Source organism: Pongo pygmaeus, chromosome 5, assembly GCF_028885625.2.
Source record: "Pongo pygmaeus isolate AG05252 chromosome 5, NHGRI_mPonPyg2-v2.0_pri, whole genome shotgun sequence".
Lineage (NCBI taxonomy): Eukaryota > Metazoa > Chordata > Mammalia > Primates > Hominidae > Pongo > Pongo pygmaeus.
Window position 1 is genome coordinate 45,263,912 of NC_072378.2, and position 24,333 is coordinate 45,288,244.

The 24,333-nt window shown below is 35.1% G+C and overlaps 1 protein-coding gene across 11 annotated transcripts in view; it reads right to left on the bottom strand.

Annotated features, from left to right (window-relative positions):
* SUPT3H (SPT3 homolog, SAGA and STAGA complex component) overlaps positions 1-24,333 on the bottom strand; it is a 565,741-nt gene that overhangs the window by 91,698 nt on the left and 449,710 nt on the right. For 10 of the 11 annotated variants that reach the window (XR_010126711.1, XR_010126708.1, XR_010126712.1 and 7 more), the window contains one exon: positions 21,706-21,816. Coding sequence is in view for 5 of the 11 variants with exons in the window: in XM_054490206.2 (XP_054346181.1) it covers positions 21,706-21,816 (111 nt within the window). In the remaining 6 variants the exon portion in view is untranslated. Of the gene's footprint in view, positions 1-20,368; positions 21,817-24,333 lie in introns of those variants that run through there. The other variant, XM_063666243.1, reaches the window with a different exon arrangement.

The window sequence follows — 24,333 nt, forward strand, 5'->3', positions numbered from 1 at the left end:
TCAGGAGTTCAAGACCAGCCTGGCCAACATGGTGAAACCCCATCTTCACTAAAAAATACAAAAATTAGCCAGGTGTGATGGCAGGTGCCTATAATCCCAGCCACTCGGGAGACTTAGGCAGGAGAACCATTTGAACCTGGGAGGCAGAGGTTGCAATGAGCCGAGATCATGCCACCGCACTCCAGCCTGGGCAACAGAGTGAGACTCCATCTCAAAAAAAAAAAAAAAAAAAAAAAAAAGGAGCTTCTTTTATAGGTGAAATAGCCTAATTTAGATATAATTGTTTTTGATGAGGTTTTTTTTTTTTAAAGCTATTGCTAACACTATTGGTAAGCTTTTGCTAATATCATTATCCATATCAAGTAACTATTGATAGCACAATTCAAAATTGATTTCATTTTCCTCCAAAAAGGCTTTGAGAATCTTCTGTTGTTCTCTTTTAGTGCATCTTCTTTTGTCTTAGAATTAATCACTTAAATTTTTTAGTCAGCATTCCCACCACATGTTTGACAGTGGTTGCAAGGTCAAATTTGGTATATATTTAATTAAGATGTTTTTTCTTTTGGGCAGATTCAGAAAATATCATAACTATCTTCCAAATTGTCCCAAAGAATGTCACTGTTATTGGCACAACTCCTAGCAATACATTCAAAAGACTATGCATTACTTACGGCATAAAAAATACTTCTGGAATTTATGCCAAAATTCTGGCATGTATACCTTTTCTTTTGTCAGCTGTATTAGTACCATCATGATGGTCTTGCCTTTCAGATGATTTTAAATTTTTAAAAGAAAGCTGCAATTTTTATTTTAATTTTTTGAAAATTTAATGGAATCTTATTAAATATTTCTATTTTAAAGAAGGTATTCACAATTCTAATGTCTACTATCCATATAGTTGCCAATATAAGGGATGACTATTATATTTCATGCACTTTACATCTAGGCCTAAATATGTACCAGTGTAAGGGTAATACGAATTGTTACTGTTTTTCAGATAACATTTGCAACTGCTGTGGATACTGTGTTAATTTGTGAGCATATTTGGAACCTTGAATTAGAATATGGAGAAAGGCAAGAAAATTGATGCTTGGCACCAGTAGGAAACAATGCTTCCTTATGCCAGAAACTATTGCATTCATACCCACAGAAAGGCTTTGATGAGTTAATTTCCTTTCCCTCTTGAATAAAAGCTCTGCAGCTCAAATCTTCCCCTTGCTCTTACTTAAGCAGTGTCTGTCTACGAAGTCATGGCAGCACAATCCACAGAACTTCATGGAATTCAGCAGCAGTTTCCTTTGAAGGCAGGGGGTGATAAAATATATATAACAAAATTTGTCATTTTAACAATTTTTAAGTGTACAAGTCAGTGGCATTAATTACATTAATAATATTGTTACAAGCATCATCATCTACTTTTTCATCACCCCAAACAGAAGCTCTGTGCCCATTAAGCAATAATTCCTCCTCTTCCCCCACTGCTGTAGCTTCTAATCTACTTTCTGTCTGTGTGAATTTGCTTATTCTAGATATTTCCAGTAAGTAGGATCATACAGTATTTGTCCTTTTGTGTCTGGCTTATTTCACTTAGCATAATATTTTCAAAGTTTATCCATGTTGTAGCATGTTATCAGAACCTCACTCCTTTTTATGGCTGAATAATATTTCATTGTATGTATATACTATGTTTTGCATCCCCATTCATCATCGGTTGCCTCTTATTCAGGACACAGTGTAAGAGATGTGGATAAGTGGAATCTGAACAATGTTTGTGATAGGAGATACTCTCTACACTGTGGGACCTGGGGCAGGAGTCCTTCTGCCTGGTCTGAGAGCAGTAGTGCTGCCCCACAAGAATCACTGGCAGAGATTCTTGATTATTCTAGTTGTTGTTCCCTTTATCTCTGGATTCCTAAAGCACCTAGAACCAATGATGTGAAGTTTAACACTTATCTACAGAATGAGTTACTGTTGCCCTCCTTACAATTAAATGTAAATTCTCTTTTTGTTCTCAGCTGTTGGTAGTTGATACAGAAGGAAATGAACACTGGCTCTAAATGTGGCAGTTACTATGCTAGGTGAGGAGGCACCATAGATGTTCAGTTTCTTCCCCTTCTCTCTTCTCCAATGTCTAATATTGCACTGACAATACACTAGGAATTCAAAATTATTGCCGATTCATTGATTGGAAAATGCCTTCTTCCCAAGAAAATGTGTGAAATACTCGACTCTCATTCTTCCTTGTTCATCAGAAAAACTGATTTCCCTGGCCAGTAAGAAGAGGCAAACCAAAGCTTATCCCTCAGGAAAAAGAGGCTTCAGAGAACTCTGCATTTCCTGATTGTAGATGGGAGAGGGGATTTCTTCTCCCTTTCTTCCCAAGGCTCATCTCTATCTGCATAATGGAGTAGAATCATCATCCTTCCAGTTGACAGTCTACATTAGGACACATTTCTTTGCACTATTTTTTCTTTGCTACAACGCTGAGAATTCTTCTTTTTTTCCCAAGGAAAGTAGAATCACAGCATGCCTGTGTTTATCATCGGCTTTTATTTGGCACAATTAAAACAAAAAAAGATGAATTCTCCTCCAGTCAGGAAACATGTGAAGCCCCATCTTCAACTTGCAGCTGTCTAGCTTTTTTATTTAGCCATATAGCACAAAATATTTTATGTTGGGAATTTCTTAACAGGATGAGAGAAGGGCTCCTCATTAAGAATGTAGATAACTACAGTCTGCATGGGAACCTGATGCATTTCATGGCTGCATGTGAATTTGTTATCCAAGAAGAGAACATAACTTCCAAATTTGAAAACAAGACGTCTAGACGCTTTTCTTAATTGATGACTACACATAAAAATGTATCATAAAAATGTGTCTGAAACTCTACAAAAGCATCCCACTAACAAAAGCACTTTTATCAGAAAAATTAGGTTGTGTCTATGAGAACACACATTCATCTAACAAACAGATGCGTCTTAATGTCCATATTATTCTGCTACTTGGGGTTCTTCAAATTTTGTTTTCCAAGTGGTTATTTTGGTATCTAAAATTTTTCAGACAAAAGCTTCCTAAATGGATAGTGATGATTCGGTGCCATCCCTATCATATAGTTTCATGTGTAACTTGTGATTTTCATAACAAATGTTTATCAACTATCAACTTGAGTCCTCATTAAATATTTTCCATTTAATAGCTCATAAAATAGCCACATGAGTAAAATCTGCCTTCATCAAATACCATTACAAAGAATAATATTCTATTATAATAATATTCTATCCAGAGCCTAATAGTTAGGCATTGCTCCTTTGAATACATTTTTAAAAAAAATTGCTGTCAAGAACAATTAGGTAGACACAATGGACTTCTGTGATAAAAGTAACCATGAAGATTAACTGTTTTATACATATTACCTAGTCACCTAAAAGCCACTTTTGCAAAATGATTAAAGAGTTTTATCAGTGAAGTTAAAAGATAATCCTCAGAGGCTTAAAATTGACAGCAAAGTTCTTTCTTGTTGGTTATGTGGAGCTTTGCTCCTCAGTGCTGAATGAGGTGCAGAGTGCAAAGGTCAGTTAAACAGGCATTTATTAGCTCCAAGTATAGTTCCAGCATGGTGCTAGGAGCTCAGCTTCATAGTTTTCCCAGTATGGTTAGGATTCTTCAATATGTTTAGTACATAACTACCCACTGAACATATTATTTTAAAACAGATACTACTCATGAGGTAGCTTGGGCATTATTTTGCCCTGGATTCATTAGGAATCAATGATCAATCCTGGATAGTAATAATCAAACAATCTTAATGATTTCTTTGGCTGCCCTGCAGTTATCCATATACAAATTAATCACAGGTAATGAAGTGTACATTTATATAAGGCACATCAAGTTTGAGGGGCCTAAAACTGATTAGGGAGATTAAAATTGGACTCTATCAGGTGGCTGTTGTCTCTTCAGACCATCATTCTGTACACTTGTCCATCCATTCATCCATCTTTTATGTCGAGCTACAAATAAACAAAAAGTACTGTCCTTTGCTGAGAGAGGAACCCAAGATGATTAAGATGCAGCCCTTTGGTCTACCTGAGGATACAGGTCCTCACCAGGTGTGGATCAGATCAGGAAATATGATTTATCTTGGAGCAAGTGGGTCAAAGCTTACGACTAGATCCAAAAGGAGAAAACAGTTCAAACAAAGTCAAGGAAGTAAGAAAGAGATGAGATCTGGATTCTTACTACCATGCCCTGTATCATCAGAAATTCCCTGGGCCCATATCTATCTAAATCTGAACATGCAATGCTTTCTCCTTACCTTACCTCTAAAGAAAGTATGAGTGCTAAGAAGCCGTCTCGGTATAAAAGTAAAGAGAGTGGCAAAATTCTCCCAACTGAGCGCATGAGAAATAATGCTACCAAAATTTGGAAGGGCCTCAGAGAGTTTGTTCATACAACATTACACACTTTTCTTTCCACTGGGGAGAAAGAAACACTTTCAACTTAGGTTTGAAGAAAAGTATGTAACTATCAGATGCTAAGATAACCTGGTGACCAAGACTTCACAATTAAATTCTTAGGAAATTTCTGGAAACTGTATACATTCTCATCTATCTTGAATAATTTACGGTTCTGCTGAAATAGACTAAGAGAATAAACCAAAGATCATACTAGTTACCATAAACCAAAAATAAAGTTCTAAGGCCCCCCAACCATCTGAATGGACTTTTTCCTTGGCCAGTGCACTCTAAAATTTAACCTGAAAGACTAGTTCATGCCATGATGGGAACTGGGGGTTGGACATGCCACATTATACCCTCCAGCACTAACATCAACACAGACCTTAAGCCTGATAAGAAACATTTACACTCTATTCTCTCTGAAGTCTGCTACCTGGAGGCTTCATCTGCATGATAAAAGTTTTGGTCTCCACAACCTCTTATTGTAACTCAGACATTTACTTCTATTGATAATAACTCAACCAATTGCCAATCAGAAAAATTTTAAATCTACCTATAACCTGGAAGCTCCTGAACCCTCCCCACTTCAAGGTGTCCCGCCTTTCTGGACCAGACCAATAAATGTATTTGATTGATGTCTCATGTCTCCCTAAAATGTAAAAAACCAAGCTGTACCCCAACCACCTTGGACATATGTTCTCAGGACCTCCCAAGGGCTGCATCATGGGCCAGGGTTACTCATATTTGGCTCAGAATAAATCTTTTCAAATATTTTACAGAGTTTGACTCTTTTCGTCAACATTATCAACTTAAAGTGTTATTGCCGAACAATTTTGTTGAATTATAGATTCTCTCATCTAGATGTTTGAAACGTTAAATTTTCACAGGTGTACAAAAACATATTTTAAGAGATGACAATGACTCTACACTAGTAGAAGTTTAGGAATCAGTAAAAGCAGAAGTAGGAACTATTTCCGGATAAGGATCCTTTCCTGATGCTCAAGCTGGAAACTTATCATTAAAGCCAATTCACAATACACTGCATCTTTCATTTTTTTCTTTCAATCTAAAGCTTCCAACTTCAGTAAGCTCTCATTCCTGGAAATGATTTTGGTAGTTACTTTTAGGAACCCACAATTTCTGTAGATCCTCATCTTTTTACCATACCCTTACTGCCTCTAAGTCTTATTCCCCATATGTGGTCAGTAATGCGATGGACACTGGGAAGTAAAATGGTACTCAGCATGGGTCTGTTTGCCCACACAAGGGCAAACATGCAGGGCAGGAAAGGAGTCCAGCATTCGTGGATCTCAAGATACTCTGAAAGGTTTTGGTATAGAGAACATATTATTACTAACTGAAAATGGACATAGAAACATTAGGGAAGTTTTTGAAGGCTATAAAGAAAGCCAATTATGGGTCTGGGTCTCTGTCTCACACTCAAATGTCAGGCTGGGCTTCCCTTTGTGATTCTCTGAAGGGTACTATTGGCAAACTAGCATTGTAATCTACATTTAAATTCTAATATGATAATAATGATTTTAAAATACTGCATTTCTTTAAGCATGTTCTATGTTAAGCACAGTGCTAGAAGCTTTGAAGTATTATTACTGACACTTATTAAAAGTTGCTAATTTGGGGGCTAGGCACAGAGGCTCATGTCTGTAATTTCCCAGTACTTTGGGAGGCTGAGGCAGGTGGATCGCTTGAGTTCAGGAGTTCAAGGCCATGGGTAACATGGTGAGACCGTGTCTCTACAAAAAACAAACAAACAAACAAACAAACAAAACTACTTGAGCATGACAGTATATGTCTGTAGTCCCAGCTACTTGGGAGGCTGAGGCGCGGGAGGATTGTTTAAGCCTGGGAGGTTGAGGCTGCAGTGAGCCGGGGTTGCACCACTGCATTCCAGCCTGGGTAACAGAGTGAGACCCTGTCTCAAAAAGAAAAAAAAAATTTCTAATTTTAACAAATCACAAAACTGACACAGGCAAGTTGTCTGACTCAAAAGCCCTTGAAAAACCATCAAAGACGGTAGAATGTTAACTGGTCATTTACGTAAAATAGTATTCATTAAATTTTTGGTTCATTTAGGATAATCAATTTAAATGAGACTATATTTGAGACTGTATACACATACATATACATGTTTACACACATATAGGTACAATATATGTACATTCTATCTAAAAGATCATATATGTGTGTACATATATATTTTTAAAAGTCAAACTGACATATTAATGGAAATGGTGCTTACATCTCTGGTAGTGATTTTCTATTAGCAGCAGCCCTACACATGCTGTGTCTCTGAACAGCATGTCAGTGCCATGACTGTCTAAACATGCAAATGTGACTGACACACTCTTGAGACAGCTTTCACCTTGGTAGAGCACAAGGAGAACCACATAAATTTTCAGGAGTATAAATGAAGCCTCATGAGTCTTTTAGAATAAATACCTCCAGGCTAGGTGGGACCACAGCCAAGCAGCCTAGAAGTTCTATCCTTGCTTACAATAGCTTGTGAACTATGATACTGAGAGCTGTGTAATCCAAGTATTTTAAATACTTCCACACCATTTCAAGTACAATCATGGAAATTTAAAAATACTCCTCTATCATCATATATTATATAGAAAAAAAACCCAGTTCTTTGCAAAGCTTACTTAAGTGACATATTTGAGTACTTAAAACCTACTTTAAAATTTCTATCAGTAATGCCATGCTCTATCAGCACAATATTGGCTTCCTCATTAGCAAATTCACTCTAAGTAAATTCACTGGGGGTAATCTAGTGATACAGCTGGTAACCTGTGACATTAAGTTAAATGACCAATGTATCTCTAGAAAATTAGTTCAAAATGATGCATCATTTTGTCAAAAGCTCTTAGGAATTAGCTAAGATCTCTCTTTAGAAATATGAATCCCCTTGAAACCACTCCCACAAATAGCCAACATTTTAAGTAACTGCTAAGCCACCTGGTTTTCTCCAAGAAACATCGTGAAACTCACAAGTTAGTAAAGTTTTGGAAAGCCTACAAAATCCCTATCTTTCTGACAAAGTTTACATATTTTGTTTCAGTGACTTTATTTCCCCTTTTCTGAGAATTAAAAAGTCCCCACATCAGATTTATAGTTCAAGGTACAGACTTATTTGCAAAAGAAGGACTTGTAAGTAGATGCCAAAGAACACTTATTCATCACTTTAGTCTGGACTTGGCACAGTGTTTCAGATGGTATTCATTTGGAATAAAGAGATCGATGATATAACTTGTCCAATCCTCCTTTATAAGTGACTTTACTAGAAGTGGGTAAGGGCATAAAAATATAAATTTATCTGACTGTAGGCAACCAAAAACATACCAACTCATCTTGGAGTAATTTAACCAATAAGATGATTTAGAGGACAGTTCAGTGGCACCATTTTTGGAAGGCAAAAGCTTAGCAGAAGGAACATAAATCAAAGGTGACTGGCAGGTAAAGGATATATGCTGCAATCAGCCAAACCATGTGCATACTGGCACAAATTCAATAAGATCATTTATAAAATTTTTAAGGCAGAAGTACACAAAAGGGGGTCTGGTGCTAACTAAATCCACAGATAGCTTACATGCCACTGAAATAAACACTTCCAGATGCGGGTGTACAAAAACCTTTCACAGAAAGAAATGTTTTCTTTCATAAATCTGAAGGAGGGACACTTAGCAGGCAAGGGCAAAAATGTCTGAAATTGAGCCTGAACTTCTTACAGACTGGAAGTGCTTGTTGAGGTGGAATGATTTTATGGGTGATGATGAACTACATAGCAAGTCTGCTTTAGAAGCATCACTACAATCAGTAAGGCTGGATTTCTGTTAAATTGTAGAAAAAGCGCTAACTCATCATTTCATAAATCCTATAAAATCTGGTGTGTAAGTTAGTGCTGCTCTCATTACGTTCCTTACAGTTTCTTTTTCAGGGGGCGTGGAAGAGCAATGACAGAGATGATGGCTTCTCACAGAGATAAAAGCTGCTAATCAAAGTTTAGGAAAATAATGCTTTGGATCTTACCCAAAGCTATTGCAGGCATGGCTTTAATAAAGGAAAAAAAAGTCAAAACCTGGTTAGATTAGGTGTCTTCTAAGAATGCATGACCAAATTCATTAACGGTTTAGAAAGTCAATTTGTTCATCAAAACAGCATAATATGTGGGACTTTCTGGTTGTATATACAAACACTCCCAGAAGTTCAAACAGAAAGCTATAGTGTCTTTTTTTTTTTTTTTTTTTTTAAAGTTTAGATGACTTCTGCTTTGAGCTACCCCCACCCTTAACCAGGAAATCCCCCTGAAATTAGTTTCCCTGGTGAATCTTTAAATTTAATGCAAGTTCTTTGTTAAGTATGTGAGCATTGAATTTAGTCTCGAGAACATTTCTAATTGTCTGTTCTATGCATTCAGCCAAATTGTAAACTTGCTATTTTTTTATTCTTCTTTCACTCAGGGTCTTTTTCTACTTATTCTATATGGCAAATATATGTCTTCTCTGGTCTCACGCCATTGCCTCAGAAGATGCTCTTTTAGCCTCTCGCCTGCAATATTGCAGTGCCACCTAATTTGTTTCTTTGCCTATTATATCCCCTCACACCAGTCTCTTCTCAACACAATCATTTCTTTTTCTTTTTTCTTTTTTTTTTTTGAGATGCAGTCTTGCTCTGTTGCCCAGGGTGGAGTGCAGTGGCGTGATCTCGGCTCACCATGGCCTCCGCCTCCCAGGTTCAGGCAATTCTCCTGCCTCAGCCTCCCGAGTAGCTGGGACTACAGGCGCATGCCACCACACCCGGCTAATTTTTTGTATTTTTAGTAAAGACAGGGTTTCACTGTGTTAGCCAGGATGGTCTCCATCTCCTGATCTCGTTATCCACCCACCTCGGCCTCCCAAAGTGCTGGGATTACAGGCATGAGTCACTGTGCCCAACCCACAATCACTTATTTTTCTACAACACAGAGCTGTTCATATTAACACTTTGCTTAAAAAAATCTGAAATAGCTCCTTAATGACTATGTCTGTTGTTTAAAAGAAAATTTCCCACTGGGTGCGGTGGCTCACATCTGTAATCCCAGCACTTTGGGAGGCCAAGGCAGGAGGATTGCTTGAGGCCAGGAGTTAGAGACCAGTCTGGGCAAGAGAGTGAGACCCCATCTCTCCAAAAAGTTTTAAAAAATTAGCCAGGCATGTTGGTGCATAACTACTTGGGAGCCTGAGGTATGAGGATCACTTGAGCCTGGGAGATGGAGGCTGCAGTGAGCTATTACTGCACTACTGCATCACAGCCTGGGTGATAGAGTAGGACCCTGTTTCTTTCAAAAAAAAAAAAAAGAAAAAGAAAAAGAAAAAGAAATTTAAGAGACATAAATTTGTATAACTAGAGAAAACACTATTATTTGTGGGAAATCCATAATGTATTTTGGCAGAACAGTTTGATAACTGCTGCCCTAAATCATAAAGTCTGGGTAAACTGGCTTGCAATTAAAAGTCCTTCTCAAAATGGCATCACTCTGTCTTTGATGCTTCATCTCATCTCAGCGTACTCCAGATCCAGTTCCTCATCTTTGCCTGAACAGCCATGCTACTTTCATACATCTATTTTATTTTTCATTTTATTCCTGCTCCTCTGTGTGCTTGTATTGTCTTTTCAAAATCACTACTCATTCCCTTCCCCTCTGTTTTATAAAGTCAAATATTAAACACCCTAAAAGTTTTCCTTCACTTCCTCAGGCAGATTGTGCCATCCTTTCACTGTATCTAAGGCATTGGCCCTCTTTTAGTTACAACATCAATCACATGGCACTGCTTATTTATTCACCTCCTTTGCTATATTTGGATAACTGGTTTCTTATCTCCATACACCATACTTCCCTCCCAATATATTTCTAACACAATGTCTGGCACATGCTTATTGAATAAATGCAGATATCAAAGCTATAAGGATCTCAGGACACATGTGGATGTTAATAATGGTCACATGTAGTTCAGTTGTACAGATACGGATTCTTGTCCATACTCAAAAATCAAGTGCTGTCCTTTGTATGTGAAGTGTGCTTTCATTCTATCAGGAAGGCATGTACTTTGGATTGTTTTTCCAGCAGTGGTGGGTGACAGATTGACTCATAGCAGTACACAGTCTTGCCCTGCCTCCTTATTAATTTTTTATTTTAACCATTTGCAAGCTGGTTGTGTGAGCGATAGACATTGCTTGCCATCAAAAATTAAGGAAAAGTTAGGTCACCAACATGAAGATCAACCCCTAATACTTTCTTCTTTAGACAGTGGCTTCAGAGAAAAGCACAGTGTAGAAACCAAGCTAGCTCTCTTTTCTTTTTTCTCTTTCTCTTTTGAACACCAAAACCCTGCTTGGATGAGAAAAATTTATCAACTATAACTCATTTACTTATTAGGATCTTATCTAATCAGTCTCAAATACAGGTATGGGTTTTTGGGTTAGATCAGGAATATAGAGTAAAATCAGAGCCAGAAATGTAGTCTCTAACGTCTCTACTGGAAACTGTAAAATCTACACAAGTGTTTGAATTGGATTGACAGAAATCTGTAGGCCAGGCTGTGAACTTCTGCAGCCAGAAAGTCAACTCAAATACTCCCTCCTTGCTATTTCCACCAGAGAGGCACAGCAGCCCAACTGTCACCTTGAATGAGCCTGGGCAAACTCAGAGCCTGACACTGGGCTCTGTCCTCATGACCTCTGCCAACTAATCAGTCAAAATATTTCCTGATCTAGAGAGCATACTCCATTTATTGGGCATATGCCCAGAGCTGCGAGTGTACTCTAATCAGGTGGGAGAACCCATCCAGGTGCCAGGGCAAAAATTAACATCTGACTGACATATGGACTATGAATTTTCTCTTCTCGCATCCTAAAGTCATGCAGAGGCAGTATGTGGGGGTGGGATATTTGATCTGTGCATACATAGCCTAGGGGATTGGGTTTAAATCAAATCATAATTAAAATACTGGTTAGGAAAACAAGGCATAATTATTTTTTTCCTGCACATTTTAACTAACTTGCATATAGTCTTAAATATATGTTGGGCACAATAAGAGTAAGGTATCAGTTTCATTTTTGAAAGGTGCAAATTTCCTATTTAAAACAATCTACTTATGTTCTGGGATTAACTTTGCAGCTATATCAGTAAATTAAATGACATTTCAATGATTACATTTATTGACTAAAGTTATGTAACACTATTTAAGAAATCACCAAAAAGTAAATCACCTACAGTTCAACAGGCTCTCATCACAGGTATTTGGAGGGGATTTTTTTTGTCACACTATCAATAAAAGAGTATACAAATGTTTCACTTAAACAAAACACACTTATGAATGTTAGATGTTTCTGGCTATAGTAAATAAATAATCTATTTAAATAGAACTGATATGTTATTTTTCTAATATTCAACTAATTTGTATATAAAATACTTAAAAAATGAAAATAGTATTTTCATAATACTATTATGAAAATATAGTATAAATATATACTATTTATACTATAATAGTATAGTCAACATGAGCAATTTAATATACTGAAAGAGTCATCTATCTGAGTATTTATAATCTTGTTTCTTCATAGACTTAAAAGAAGTTTCTTGCCATTTTTACAGCACAATTTTAAAATTTAGAAATAGCTCAACTTAGTTTAGTTCCTCCTGGCTAATCCTTGTGCTGCTTTCATGAATTTATGAGTTAAAAGAATCCTGTAATTTTTTAAAAGACATATTTTCCTTTTCAGAGTCACTCCAAGGATTTTCTTCATTCGATTTCCATTCCTCCAGAAGATTGCAAAGACCCAGAAACTATAACAACATTTAAACCTCAAGATTTAGTCCTTTTAGAATATGCCACTCAAAAGGTTTCTATTTGGTATAAATTACCCCTTTCCTTGCACTCATGATCAAATTCTTCCTCTATTCCTCAAGATATAGTATACCTGTTATAACAAAAATAGATTAATTTCTTGAAGTACTACCCATTTAAAAAGACTTGAAATATATAAACTTGGAGAAAATACAGAGGGATGATTAAGACTGTCATCTTTCATTGCTGCTTTATATCCCCCATTAGAGAAAAGTGATTTGCTTTTTCAGACTATGTTCCTGAAAATTCTAGGATTCTTTGGAGTATTCTAGGGTCTCCATAGATGTTTGGTTTGAACGTCTATCACAGTTTTTGTGCTACTCCAAATAAAGGTTATGTCATCCACTGTTTTATATTCGAACTTTTCATAATTGTTCTGTTGATTAGTAAGTTATGTCTTGGAATTTAGGTTTTGTTTTTGATATTTAAAGCAGCCCAAATACACTCTGTATAAAATTGTGCAAGTAAGTCTATCACCTCAGGATGTATGTCCTGTGCTGAACTAAATTTGAGGTGTTTACTAATAATACAAAGTGAAAGCAGGAAAGAGCAAAATGTATTTCAACAGTCACTGTATACCACAGAGACAAACATTAGTTATCGGCAATACCAGGATTTTTCAAAATAGAACTGAATAATTTCTTATAAACAAATGTACTGGCTGCCCCAAGGTAAGATACTGCTGCAGAGAGTTTAAATGAGATAAGATCTCTCTTCCCTTCTCCCCACATCTGCCTGCTGATTAAAAAAAAACAAAAAACAAAAAAACATTAACTGAACAATTTTATAATATAACATGATCGTACCAACTCCAGTTGGCAATGTAGAATCATGATGTTATGCTTACAATAGCGGAAAATGAAGTTCACCAAATATGGTTTCAATAGACGAAGCAAAATAAATTTAACTCTCAAACTTCAATAAATATTTGTCAGAGAAGGATCCTCAGATGACGGAGATTTTCTTTGTGACATCTTTAAGTAGCTTACAGTGTTTTAAGATTCATTAAAAAATATTTTCCAGAAAACCATGAAGAATTATGCTGGATAAGAAATCCATATATTGATTCCCTCTAAACACTTTCCAGTTTAGAAATATAAGCACGTGCCAGATATTGTTAGTGAAACAACTTTCAAACAAATAATTTTTATTATTTCTTTTGCACCAAGACTATTGCAAGCCTGTGTAGCACATTATTAAAAATGGCTGTATTTTGAATCAAACTCTTTTCAATGCTGTGCAACTAAAAATATACAAAAATAAAGTGGACATTAATGGATATAATATTCCAACTGTCATCCATAACTCTGACTTCAAAATACACCTATACTTACTGAATGAAATTTTAAGAGTGGATCTTCCTTACACAAATACAGACTTAATACCTCTTGGAATACTTGTCTTCTACAGAATTTAGTTTAGGAAATGCTGTAGTTTTAGAATAAAACCACTTAAAGAGTTAAGAATACAGGTCAACCAATAAAGAAAAAGTTTAGTGGGTAGGATTAGTAAGAATTTATTGAAGCCTATGGTACCAGTGAGCCACAGAGTATTTAGCTGCTGTACACAGAAAAGGCTCTGGTGATTAAAAGTAATTAAATTAAATGTTTCATATTTTTCTGGGAAATACTCACTTTCAGGTTATTCTTATATGATAAATATGCTACATGTTTATTTTTTTCCTTAGGATCAGTGGCCTACAATTTTAAACATGTGTTTGGGTTCCAATCTGTAATAATAGATTTAGTACTCTCAAAAAATTTATTATGAAAATTTTCACTTCCAGTAAAAACACATATAATTTATTTCTACCAAATTTCTACTTGGTATTTACACTGGAAAATTATTCTAATATTTTGTGACATTTAATTTTCCAGGTTGAACACATAAGATGCAGACAAATCTAACGTGCTCATGACATAAATATTTGCAAATATGAAATTCCAGATCAAAATGGTCAAAACAATCTGCCATGCCACTTTTGTTTTTAAAAGTTCAATGTGAAGAATTCTTTAAAAATTTTTCATATTTTCGATCCCTATTAGTCCATTATGAACATCCCTAAACTAATGACATGAAAACATCTCTAGTACCCTCTAATAAATTTACATCAAAGTAAATGGGCACAGTAATCTGAGAGTCAGGAGGCTGGATTCTAGGGTTAGTTCTGTCATGCACTTGCAAAGCGTCTTTGGGTACATCACAAAGCTTCTCAGAGGTCCAGACTAACTGGCTAGCTCAAGTCCTCTCCAGTTTTAAAATGCTATGATTCTGTCTCAATTTAAGGCAGCTGAGTAAAGACTAGAGCCTTGTTTCTACAGATACACTTAAGGTATTATTCAGGTTAATGACCATGCTTAAATGAGCAATTTTATTGTCTCACTATTCTAGTTCAATAGAAAGTTACCTGATAACATGCAAGTTCAGAGGGTTAACATTTTTCTACTATGAATATCAGAAGAAACTAAAATAGATTTAGGCATTACAGATGGGATTATGTCATCACACTCAGCGAACACAGTTTCCTTTCTCTGGCTTTCAAAATTACAGACCTGGGTTTATATCAGCAATTTACAGCACTTCCCATTGAGAGCTAGGCTTGAGTAGGTAACCATGGGTACCACCCACTGCTTGTAAATAGTGAAGATCTAGATAAAACATGTCTGACCACCTTCCCTGTGACATAAGAGAACACTAGACTACCCCTCAGAGTATTTTCTCTGAGAGAAAACACCAAATGCTCTAATCATAACATTTTAAAATGCTCTTTACTTCTAACCCTGAACAAGTAAATTCTAAGAATGTTTTTGTTAAAATCATTACCATTACCATTCAAAAGCATTTGAATTTTTAGGTTGTGAAAAAAATAATCTTCAAAAAAATGCCAATGAATTTTCTGATGTGACAATTCATTTAAACCTTTGTTACACCCATTTTTAGACCCTGATGCCCTTCCTAAATATTGTATTCTTTATATATTCAGGTAGTACATACAAAACATTATGAATAATTTTGGAAAATAATATAGAATAGAAAACAGAAAGACCTGAGATACGCTTGTAGTAATTTAACAGATGATAAATAAAGCAATCCTAATAAATAGGAACTGGATAGATTACTCATTTAATTGATTGGCATATTTTGATATTTAGTTTTTATATTATAGAAACTCTCATACCATATATTAGATAAAAATGTAGATAGCTGAATAAAAAATAATTAAAAATACAGATGTGTATTTAATCTCAGGTTATACAATTTTTTAAATCATAAGACAACGGAAAATGATAGAGGAAAATACCAGTAGACCTAAGTACATAAAATCCTATATATTGAAAACATATCAAATTAGAAAAAAATTAAGATAAATGGAGAACGGGGAAAAATACCTGCAACAAACCTGACAAAAAGTTTTACTGTTCATAATTGATGAATGTCTTAAAAATTTTTTTAATTACAAAACTTTATTCACATAAGTTAGTAGATTCATACGAGTAAATCTAATGCCCTACAAAAAATGGGAAAGACATAATTCAATTCAAAGAAATACAAATTATTAGTAAATATATAAAAATGTTCAATATCATTAGTTACCAAATACAAATTAAAACAAAAATATCCTATCACTCACTAGCTGTATGTTAACTTGGGAAGGCTAGTAACAGTCTGTTAGTTTTCTCATCCATAAATTAACAATAGTTTCTATTTGTTAAGGTCGTCATGAGGCCTGTGTGAGTTAGCACAGTGCAGTGCATGATGCATGAGTGCTCAATAAATATTAGCTGCTATAATTGCTACTTTATTTTTGCCTGGAAAATGACAAAAATAAAACTGATAATATTCAATGCTGATTTCAGTTTATACTCTCATATATGACTTATACAATTATGAAGTCATTCATGTTTTCTAAGAATTATTTTGGTAAGATTATCAGGAAATTTAAAACATCCAATCCTTTGATCCAGGAATTTTACTTCTAGTAATCTATCATAAGGAAACAACTAGATAGATGGATAAATATTTACATACAAGAATATCCACTATCACTATTTATAACCTAAATAAAGAACAAAATGGAATGGTTAAGTGAATAAAGGTACAGTTAGATGTATAAGGTGTATTATGAAGCTATTACAAATCATGTTTTTAAGGAATACATAATATACTATAAAGTGATAAGTAACAATATTAGAATAATCTCAATTTTGCTAAATTATTAATATGTATATACAAAGAAAAGGGCAGGATGAAAAGGTAGTGATATATTAACAGTAGTTATCTCTAGGACGTAAGTTTTATTCTATTCTTTATTTTTCTATATTTTCATAATTTTCTAACATAGTAGCATTTCTTTCATAATGAGCAAACTGAAGAAACTTTAAAAGTTGAGAAAAATAAGCCCAGTAATTAAGAAATGTATCAACTTTGATATATTCATCAATTTCTAAAAACCTTTTCAATAACTTATGCAAATATGTAAAATCACAACCACTGAAATTGAAGAAACTTTATAAATGAGGTCACCCATTTGATCTTTAGATTTCTGTTCCACAGAGCTAGTATGCAAAACCTATCTGGTACGCAAAAAATCAGGTGGTAAGTATGTACACTCAGTTGCTAAGACTTATTTATGATGATCAGTGATTTAAAAAAACAATTATATTCTTTAACCATTATTAATCCAAAGAGTAAAAATGAACATTTATTTTCAGGAACAATAATTCTTACATGGTATTTAAATTTTAATGGTACAAACTATGAGTCCATAAACAAACCACATTATTATTCAAATTTTTAGTTTTTTCCAGGCTTATGGAGTAAGGCCAGATAGCCTCGGTGTGTACATATGTGTGTGCACAGGCACATGCATTTGAGTGTGGTTGAGTGGAATGGTTTCCGCTTACTTTGTATTATTTATCTCTTTTAAAAAATATACCATAGCTACTACTACTTCCACTATTACTAATATAATTTATTAAGAGCTTACTATATGTTAATTAAGTTCACAGTACTTCTTAAATCCTATCATGAAGTATAAGCTAATATCCTCACTTTAGGGATGAGGAAACAGCCATAAAGCAGTGAAGAAACCTGTGTAAGGCTACTCAGCTTGTAGGTAGCAGGGCTGGGATCTAGACCCTAGCCATTGAGCTCCAGGATCAAAGTTCTTAATCACCACACAATATAACTTCACATATTATCAACTACTATGAATAAAAATGCAATATAAGATGGCAAGCATCAAAATCACTCACGACATTCTAGGTTGCAAAAGCACTCTAGAATACTGCAGATCATAGAATCTGAAGTGATTTTTAGAATTAAGAAAAACAAACAAGAAGCAAAAAAGTAAAATTAGTTTCTCTAAAGGTTCTTTAGAGTGTGTATACAGAAAGTGAGGTACCGTGGAGACAGTTGCAAAAGTGTGTATGTCAGGAGAAAGTGTTTGAAGCTAGGGGTTGGAAGGCCTGAATCTTAGCTCTGGTTTAATTTAATTTAATCTAATGAATAGCTTGACTTAGAAAAATTACTTAAGAAGGTAAGATACCTTTTCTTATCTTCTGTGTAGGATTGAGAATAAATGAGAATACAGAAAAGAAACAAATCACCAATGAAAACCAATATGCCAAAGAGAGTACTGTTGTTGACCGCTGAGTGGGGATGGATGGTGTGTGTCTCCACAGCACACGTGAATGTGGTGTTCACAGGTGTGTGGCAGGTGACTGATGTTTATGCCATTCTCCCTGTATACTTCCTACTCCAGTAGCTACTACAATTTAAAGCATTGTTTGTACTCTTCTCCTTCTTCCCCAGCTAACACAGCTTTAAGTATTCCTTTCTTCTACCACTTTAAATAATTCCTAAGGTGAAAAATTCACTTACAATTCTTTATATAATGAATTATATTCCTGAAATTGATCATGTCATTTGGTATAAAATTCTTTCGGAAGTCATATAGTAGACAGAAAGATGACTCACTAAAAGCAGATTTTTAAATATACTATCTTAATTATGTTTTCATGTAAACTATTAACAATATCAAATTATTGGTAAATGGAGATATATATATATATATATATATATATACACACACATTGTTATGGGCATTTTAAATTAGATGTTACATTTAAATATATACCAAAAACTCTAGATTCGGGATGACATGCTATGAAGACAAAATCTCTATGCTTCATAAATATAAACTAGTTGTTCATTGGCATTTTAATTTATGAAGTACATGTTACACTGGAGGCAAGTCAGTTCAGCCTTTCTGTATGAAAATATAGGTGTCAATCTATGATTACTATAGAAGCAGCCCACATACCTTTTCTCTTGTTAGGAGCTGCAGCTCAAAGCCTAGGTGGCAAAGTGTCCCCACTGCAGCTTAAAGTACCATGTCAGGTCCTCGGAGTGGACCTTAGGGAACTGAACATCAGCATCCCCAATCATGGTAAGTTTCTACCACGAGGTCCCTTTTTTTTTTTTTTAGCAGCTTGAGGTTATGTGGGAGCCAAGACAGGGTGGCCGCGTTATTGACACACACAGTCTACAAATCCATCCCATTTTAATGAGATAATTTTTAACTTTAAAAGAAAGATTTATGTATTATATACTGTGAAACCTGTGTCACCCTGGTCATGCAATTCATGATATAAAAAAGCATAGGTAGCCTAGGCGTAGTGGCTCACACCTGTAATCCCAGCACTTTGGGAGGCCGAGGTGGGTGGATCACCTGAGGTCAGGAGTTCAAGGCCAGCCTGGCCAACATGGGGAAGTTCTACTAAAAATTACAAAAATTAGGCTGGGCGAGGTGGCTCATGCCTGTAATCCCAGCACTTTGGGAGGCTGAGGCAGGCGGATCATGAGGTCAGGAGATCAACATCATCCTGGCTAACACGGTGAAACCCCGTCTCTAATAAAAAACACACAAAAAATTAGCCGGGCGTGATGGCGGGTGCCTGTAGTCCCAGCTACTCAAGAGGCTGAGACAGGAGAATGGTGTGAATCCGGGAGGCAGAGCTTGCAGTGAGCCGAGTTCGCGCCACTGCATTCCAGTCTGGGTGACAGAGCGAGATTCCGTCGCAAAAAAAAGAAAAAAAAATTATTACAAAAATTAGTTGGGCATGGTGGCAGGTGCCTGTAATCACAGCTACTCAGGAAGCTGAGGTAGGGAGAACTGCTTGAACCTGGGAGGTGGAAGTTGCAGTGAGCTGGATCGTACCAATGCACTCCAGCCTGGGCAACACAGTGAGACTCTGTCTCAAAAAAAAAAAAAAAAAAAAAAGTGCGGGCATATTCACTCTTGTAGTGGGCAAATTCTCATAGCTGAAGAAAATGGAGCAGACCTTTCCAGGTGGCGGTCCCCTTCTGAGGAATAATAACACCTTGGGTGCCTCTCTGGGGTGGAGTTTGTTACAATTTGTTGTTGATTTTGTTTGATTGTTCTACTAGCGGCTAACTGAACCTTCCAGGTCATGGCTTGTTTTATTTTCTAGATGTATTTAAATTAAGCATTTTAAAATTGTGTCATCAGTTTTAAAAAGCCCATTCTTTATGTTTCTTAGATCAAAATTAGTTTAGGCAATATCTGAAGCTAGCTTAAAGTACATTTTTATCATATACTAATACTACAGTCTTAGATTGTAAAAGTAGTAATACGTAAGTACCAGGTTGGACATGGGGGAAAAGATACACATACACACATGTATGTAAACAGTGTCATCAACCAAGATGGCTCTCAGGTGATCTGTCCAGTCTATTTTAAAAACAAAAACTTTGAAGAATGAAGCAGCTACCACTTCTTTTTGAGGAAACAATGCAGACTACATGATTAGGGCGTTTTCTCCTTGTATCAGATACATTTTCCTTTATGTAATTTTATTTATTACTTTTAGTTACCATTTTAGGTTATTTCTCAAAAATCATGTTTCCCTTTGCTATCTTTTAATTGCTGCTAGATTATTATCAAACACTGCCTCTTTTTTCTTCTTTTTCCCTTCCATTGTCTCAACCTATTTGTCATTATTTGACTGTTATCGATGGATTTGATATTTTTAATCTTTCATTATAAGTTGTTTTTTTTCAATTTCAGTTGGTTTTTAAATTCTTACTTCCAATTATCTCTTATTTTTCTCATTCATAATTTTTCATATTCATCTTCCTTTTGGCCTGTCATTTAAAACAGCTTCACCCATCATGTAAAAGAAACTTGATTTAATTATTTCTTTTCAATTATAAGACTTTAAAAACATTCATGCAAAAGGATATATTGCTTTAATCAGCAATATTAAAATCATGTTCTTATACAAGATAAACTTCAAATATTAAAAGTGCAAAGTTTCACCATTACAGAGAGCTTCTGGAGACATTTATAAAACATATTCTTCCTGTTACACAGAGAATCTATCTATATAATTAACAACAACTAATAAAAATAAAGGACGGAAAGAAAGCATTCTATTTAACTAAACATAAGGAAAAAAGATAATATAGACAAAATCATGACTTTTATGAATAGTAAAATCCACTCAGGTAAAAATGTATACTATGTAATACTTTCTATCTATTTTCTCATTTGTTTATGTATAATGTTATACATATGCATTTTCATTAGCTTGTTAAAACAGAATATCAAAAAAGTAAATCTGACTTTCCTCAGTTATGTATATCAAACTTTACTTTCTGTTGAACTAGTTCCTTATAAACAGAGTAGGACTTGAAGAAATTTCTCTTAACACAAATAAGATCTTTTTTTAAAGGGCCATAAGACGAGCATTTAATTAAAACACACACACCTGCACACACTTTCTTTAGACTGTTGAAATATCAGGTCTTTAATTCCCCATTAAAACAACGCAAAACCCTGATTATAAGTTTTCAAATCATTTGAAGATGTAAAAGTTCAGCTTAGTTCAAAGCCAGTAAAGAAATATCTCTTCTTCTTCCAACTAAAAGCATGTTTAGGAGAAGGATATCTGATAGAAGTGGTAATGCCAATCTAACCAATTTTAAAATATAAAGTGCTACTAGCAATATTTGGATACATATAATTTGAGAATAATGTTTTATAAACTTAAGCTTTGAGAAATAGAAACTATAAACCCCAACAAAAAAACTTAATTTGTAATTGAAAGAAAATAATATTTTGTAGAAAAAAAGTGTCCTTCCAAAAAGAGATGAAAATGACTTTCATTTCCCAAGAGAATTATGCCACTTTTATACAACAAAATTACAGTCACCACAAATTGCTTTCAACAATTCCATTGCTTCTTCATTTGACCACTTGAAAATCAAAATTCTTTCATATTATAAATATAACTTTTTATAACTCTGTTATTACGTACTGTGAATGGGGAAAGTGGGCCAATCTTGTGGCTGTAGCGTCGAATGGCCTCTCTGATGTGGCAGGGCTGGATGGCATCGCTGTGAGCCTCAACACCACAGGCTGCAGTGCTCTGCGACAGAAAAACACATAAATTGTTACTAAATCAAAAACACACAACAGAATACAGTGTATAAATATGAAAATAAACCTTTACAAAAGAGACCGGTTTTTCCCTTAGGATGCACATCACTACTGCCATATACTACATCTAAAAAACAATTCCATTAACAAATCAAAGATGACTTCTACATGACCCCTTCCTAGCAGACCTACCAAATGCAATTTTTATGCCCACAATATTTCACCTAAGCCTGCATGTCAAGACGCAGGAGAATACAGCCACTTGCCTGCAGATAAAAAGTGTCATGAAAGCTTACTGAAAGAACCACAGGAAGTTACTTTTTTTAAAAAAAAAATTTTAACATTTATTATTATAAACATTTCTTAGGAGCTTCTTTGGCACATTTCTGAAATAACTTGAGGGTCATCAACTTAAAATGAAAAATGTTAAATTGCTATACATTTATTTATCATACCTGGGATTGTCATAAGACCATTTCAAATTGGTTTCTAATTTTCTAGGTATCTCAGGACAAAACAAAAACGAAACCAACAACTTTCTGTTTTAATTTGCCGCATCTGTAAAAGGCAGGTTTGCAAGCACAAAAAGATACAAGAAAGATAAGGATTATTTGCGATGAGAGTGTGAATACAAACTTAAGAAATTATAGATGTGTATACGTGTGTTCAGCGTGATTTTTCAAAATAACTTATAGGGCTAGGGTTTAGCCCTACAAGTTACCAGCTCTGCCAAGATACGTAATATCTCAGGCCTCGGTTTCCTCACCTGTAAGTTGGGAAAAAAATTATAATTGCTTGTAGGACTGTTGTGAAAATTAAATAAGTTGAAATACATAAACCACTTAGAACAATGCCTGACACATGCTAGGAAATTGTTTTATTTTTATAAAGAGATGATGTTTCATTTTGTCACCTAGGCTGCAGTGCAGTGGTGTGATCACAGCTCACTGAAGCCTCAAACTCCTGGGCTCAAGTGATCCTCTGGCCTCAGCCTCTGAAGTAGCTGAGACTAAAGACAAGTGCCACTACATCTGGCTAAAAAAAAGGATTAATTTCTTTAGAGATACGGTCTTGCTATGATGCCCAGGATGGTCTTGAACTGCTGGGCTCAAATGATCCTCCTGACTCAGCCTCCTGGGTAATGTTAGCTAGTAATAGTATTAGGTTATTTAAATTAAGTGTTAAAAATGGGATTGCTATGTTTTTGAAATGGAAGCTCATTTACTTCAAAATATAGTAGGTAGCAGATGGCAGGTCATCAACATTAAAGAATCAACTTGCATATTACTATAACTGGGGTCTAGAAGTCATTTGTAGTCAAACAATTAATATATTTTTTTTCTGATAATTACTGTAATTTTTTGATAATTAATACTTTTTTACTCTCATAATTCTTTGTAGGGAATATAACTCTACAGATAGCAACCTCTATGGATAGTAATTTGGCAAAATCTTATAAAAACGAAAAAGAACAACTTCTTTTACTCAGCAATTTCACTGTAAGAATTTATCCTACAGATATATTGCACAGGTACAAAATAATATATATACATAAGGATACTTACTATAGTACTAAATGTTCATTAATGAGGGATTGGTTAAATAAATTATCCATTCAAAGAAACAGAAACCAAAGCAACCACTGAAAAGAATGAGGCAGTTCCCTACATACTCCTATGGAGCTATCTCTAAGATATTACATGAAACACTGATCAAAAACTGAAGTAGGAGGTTTACTATGTCAAGTCTTTGTGTTCCCCTAAAATTTGTACGTTGAAATCCAAGCCCACAAAGTGATGGTATTAGGATAAGAAGCCTCTGGGAATTGATTTATCCACGAGGGTGGAGCTCTCATGAATGGAATTAGTTCCCTTATAAAAGAGACCAGGGAAAGACCACTCATCCCTTCTGCCATGTGAGGTTTGGGTGAACAGATGACTGCCTATGAACCAGGAAGTGGGCCATCACAAAACACTGAATTTGCCAATGTCTTAATCTTGGACTTCCTAGCCTCCAGAACTATAAGAAATACATTCCTATTGTTTATAAGCCACCCAGTTTACAGGATTTTGTTATGGAAGTCCAAATGGACTAAGATAGAAGCGTAAATTAGAAAAACCTTGTGACTGCCATTTGTAAGATGTAGAGACACATAAGCCAGCCTGGCTGAATCATGCTATTTTTGCCAAAAGGTGACATTAAAGGTTTATCTGCCATAATTCAGCAATGTTAACGTTAGCATAATCAAGCTACTAGGTGCACTTTTATACTTTCTTGATTTGCTCATTGAGTTCTCTGGAAGCAAGCCTTTAAATATTATAATCCCAGTTTTTTTTTTTCCACCTCAACAAATATCTTCACATTCTCTTTGTCTGTCAACATCTAGTCCTTTATCTAGGTGCTAATAATCTGTTCAAATTAAAAATGTACCCCAAGTTTAGAATTTTTAATACAGCAGTGATTCTAGCATTATATTCTTCAAAATTGCTTCAGAAGAATTAACATA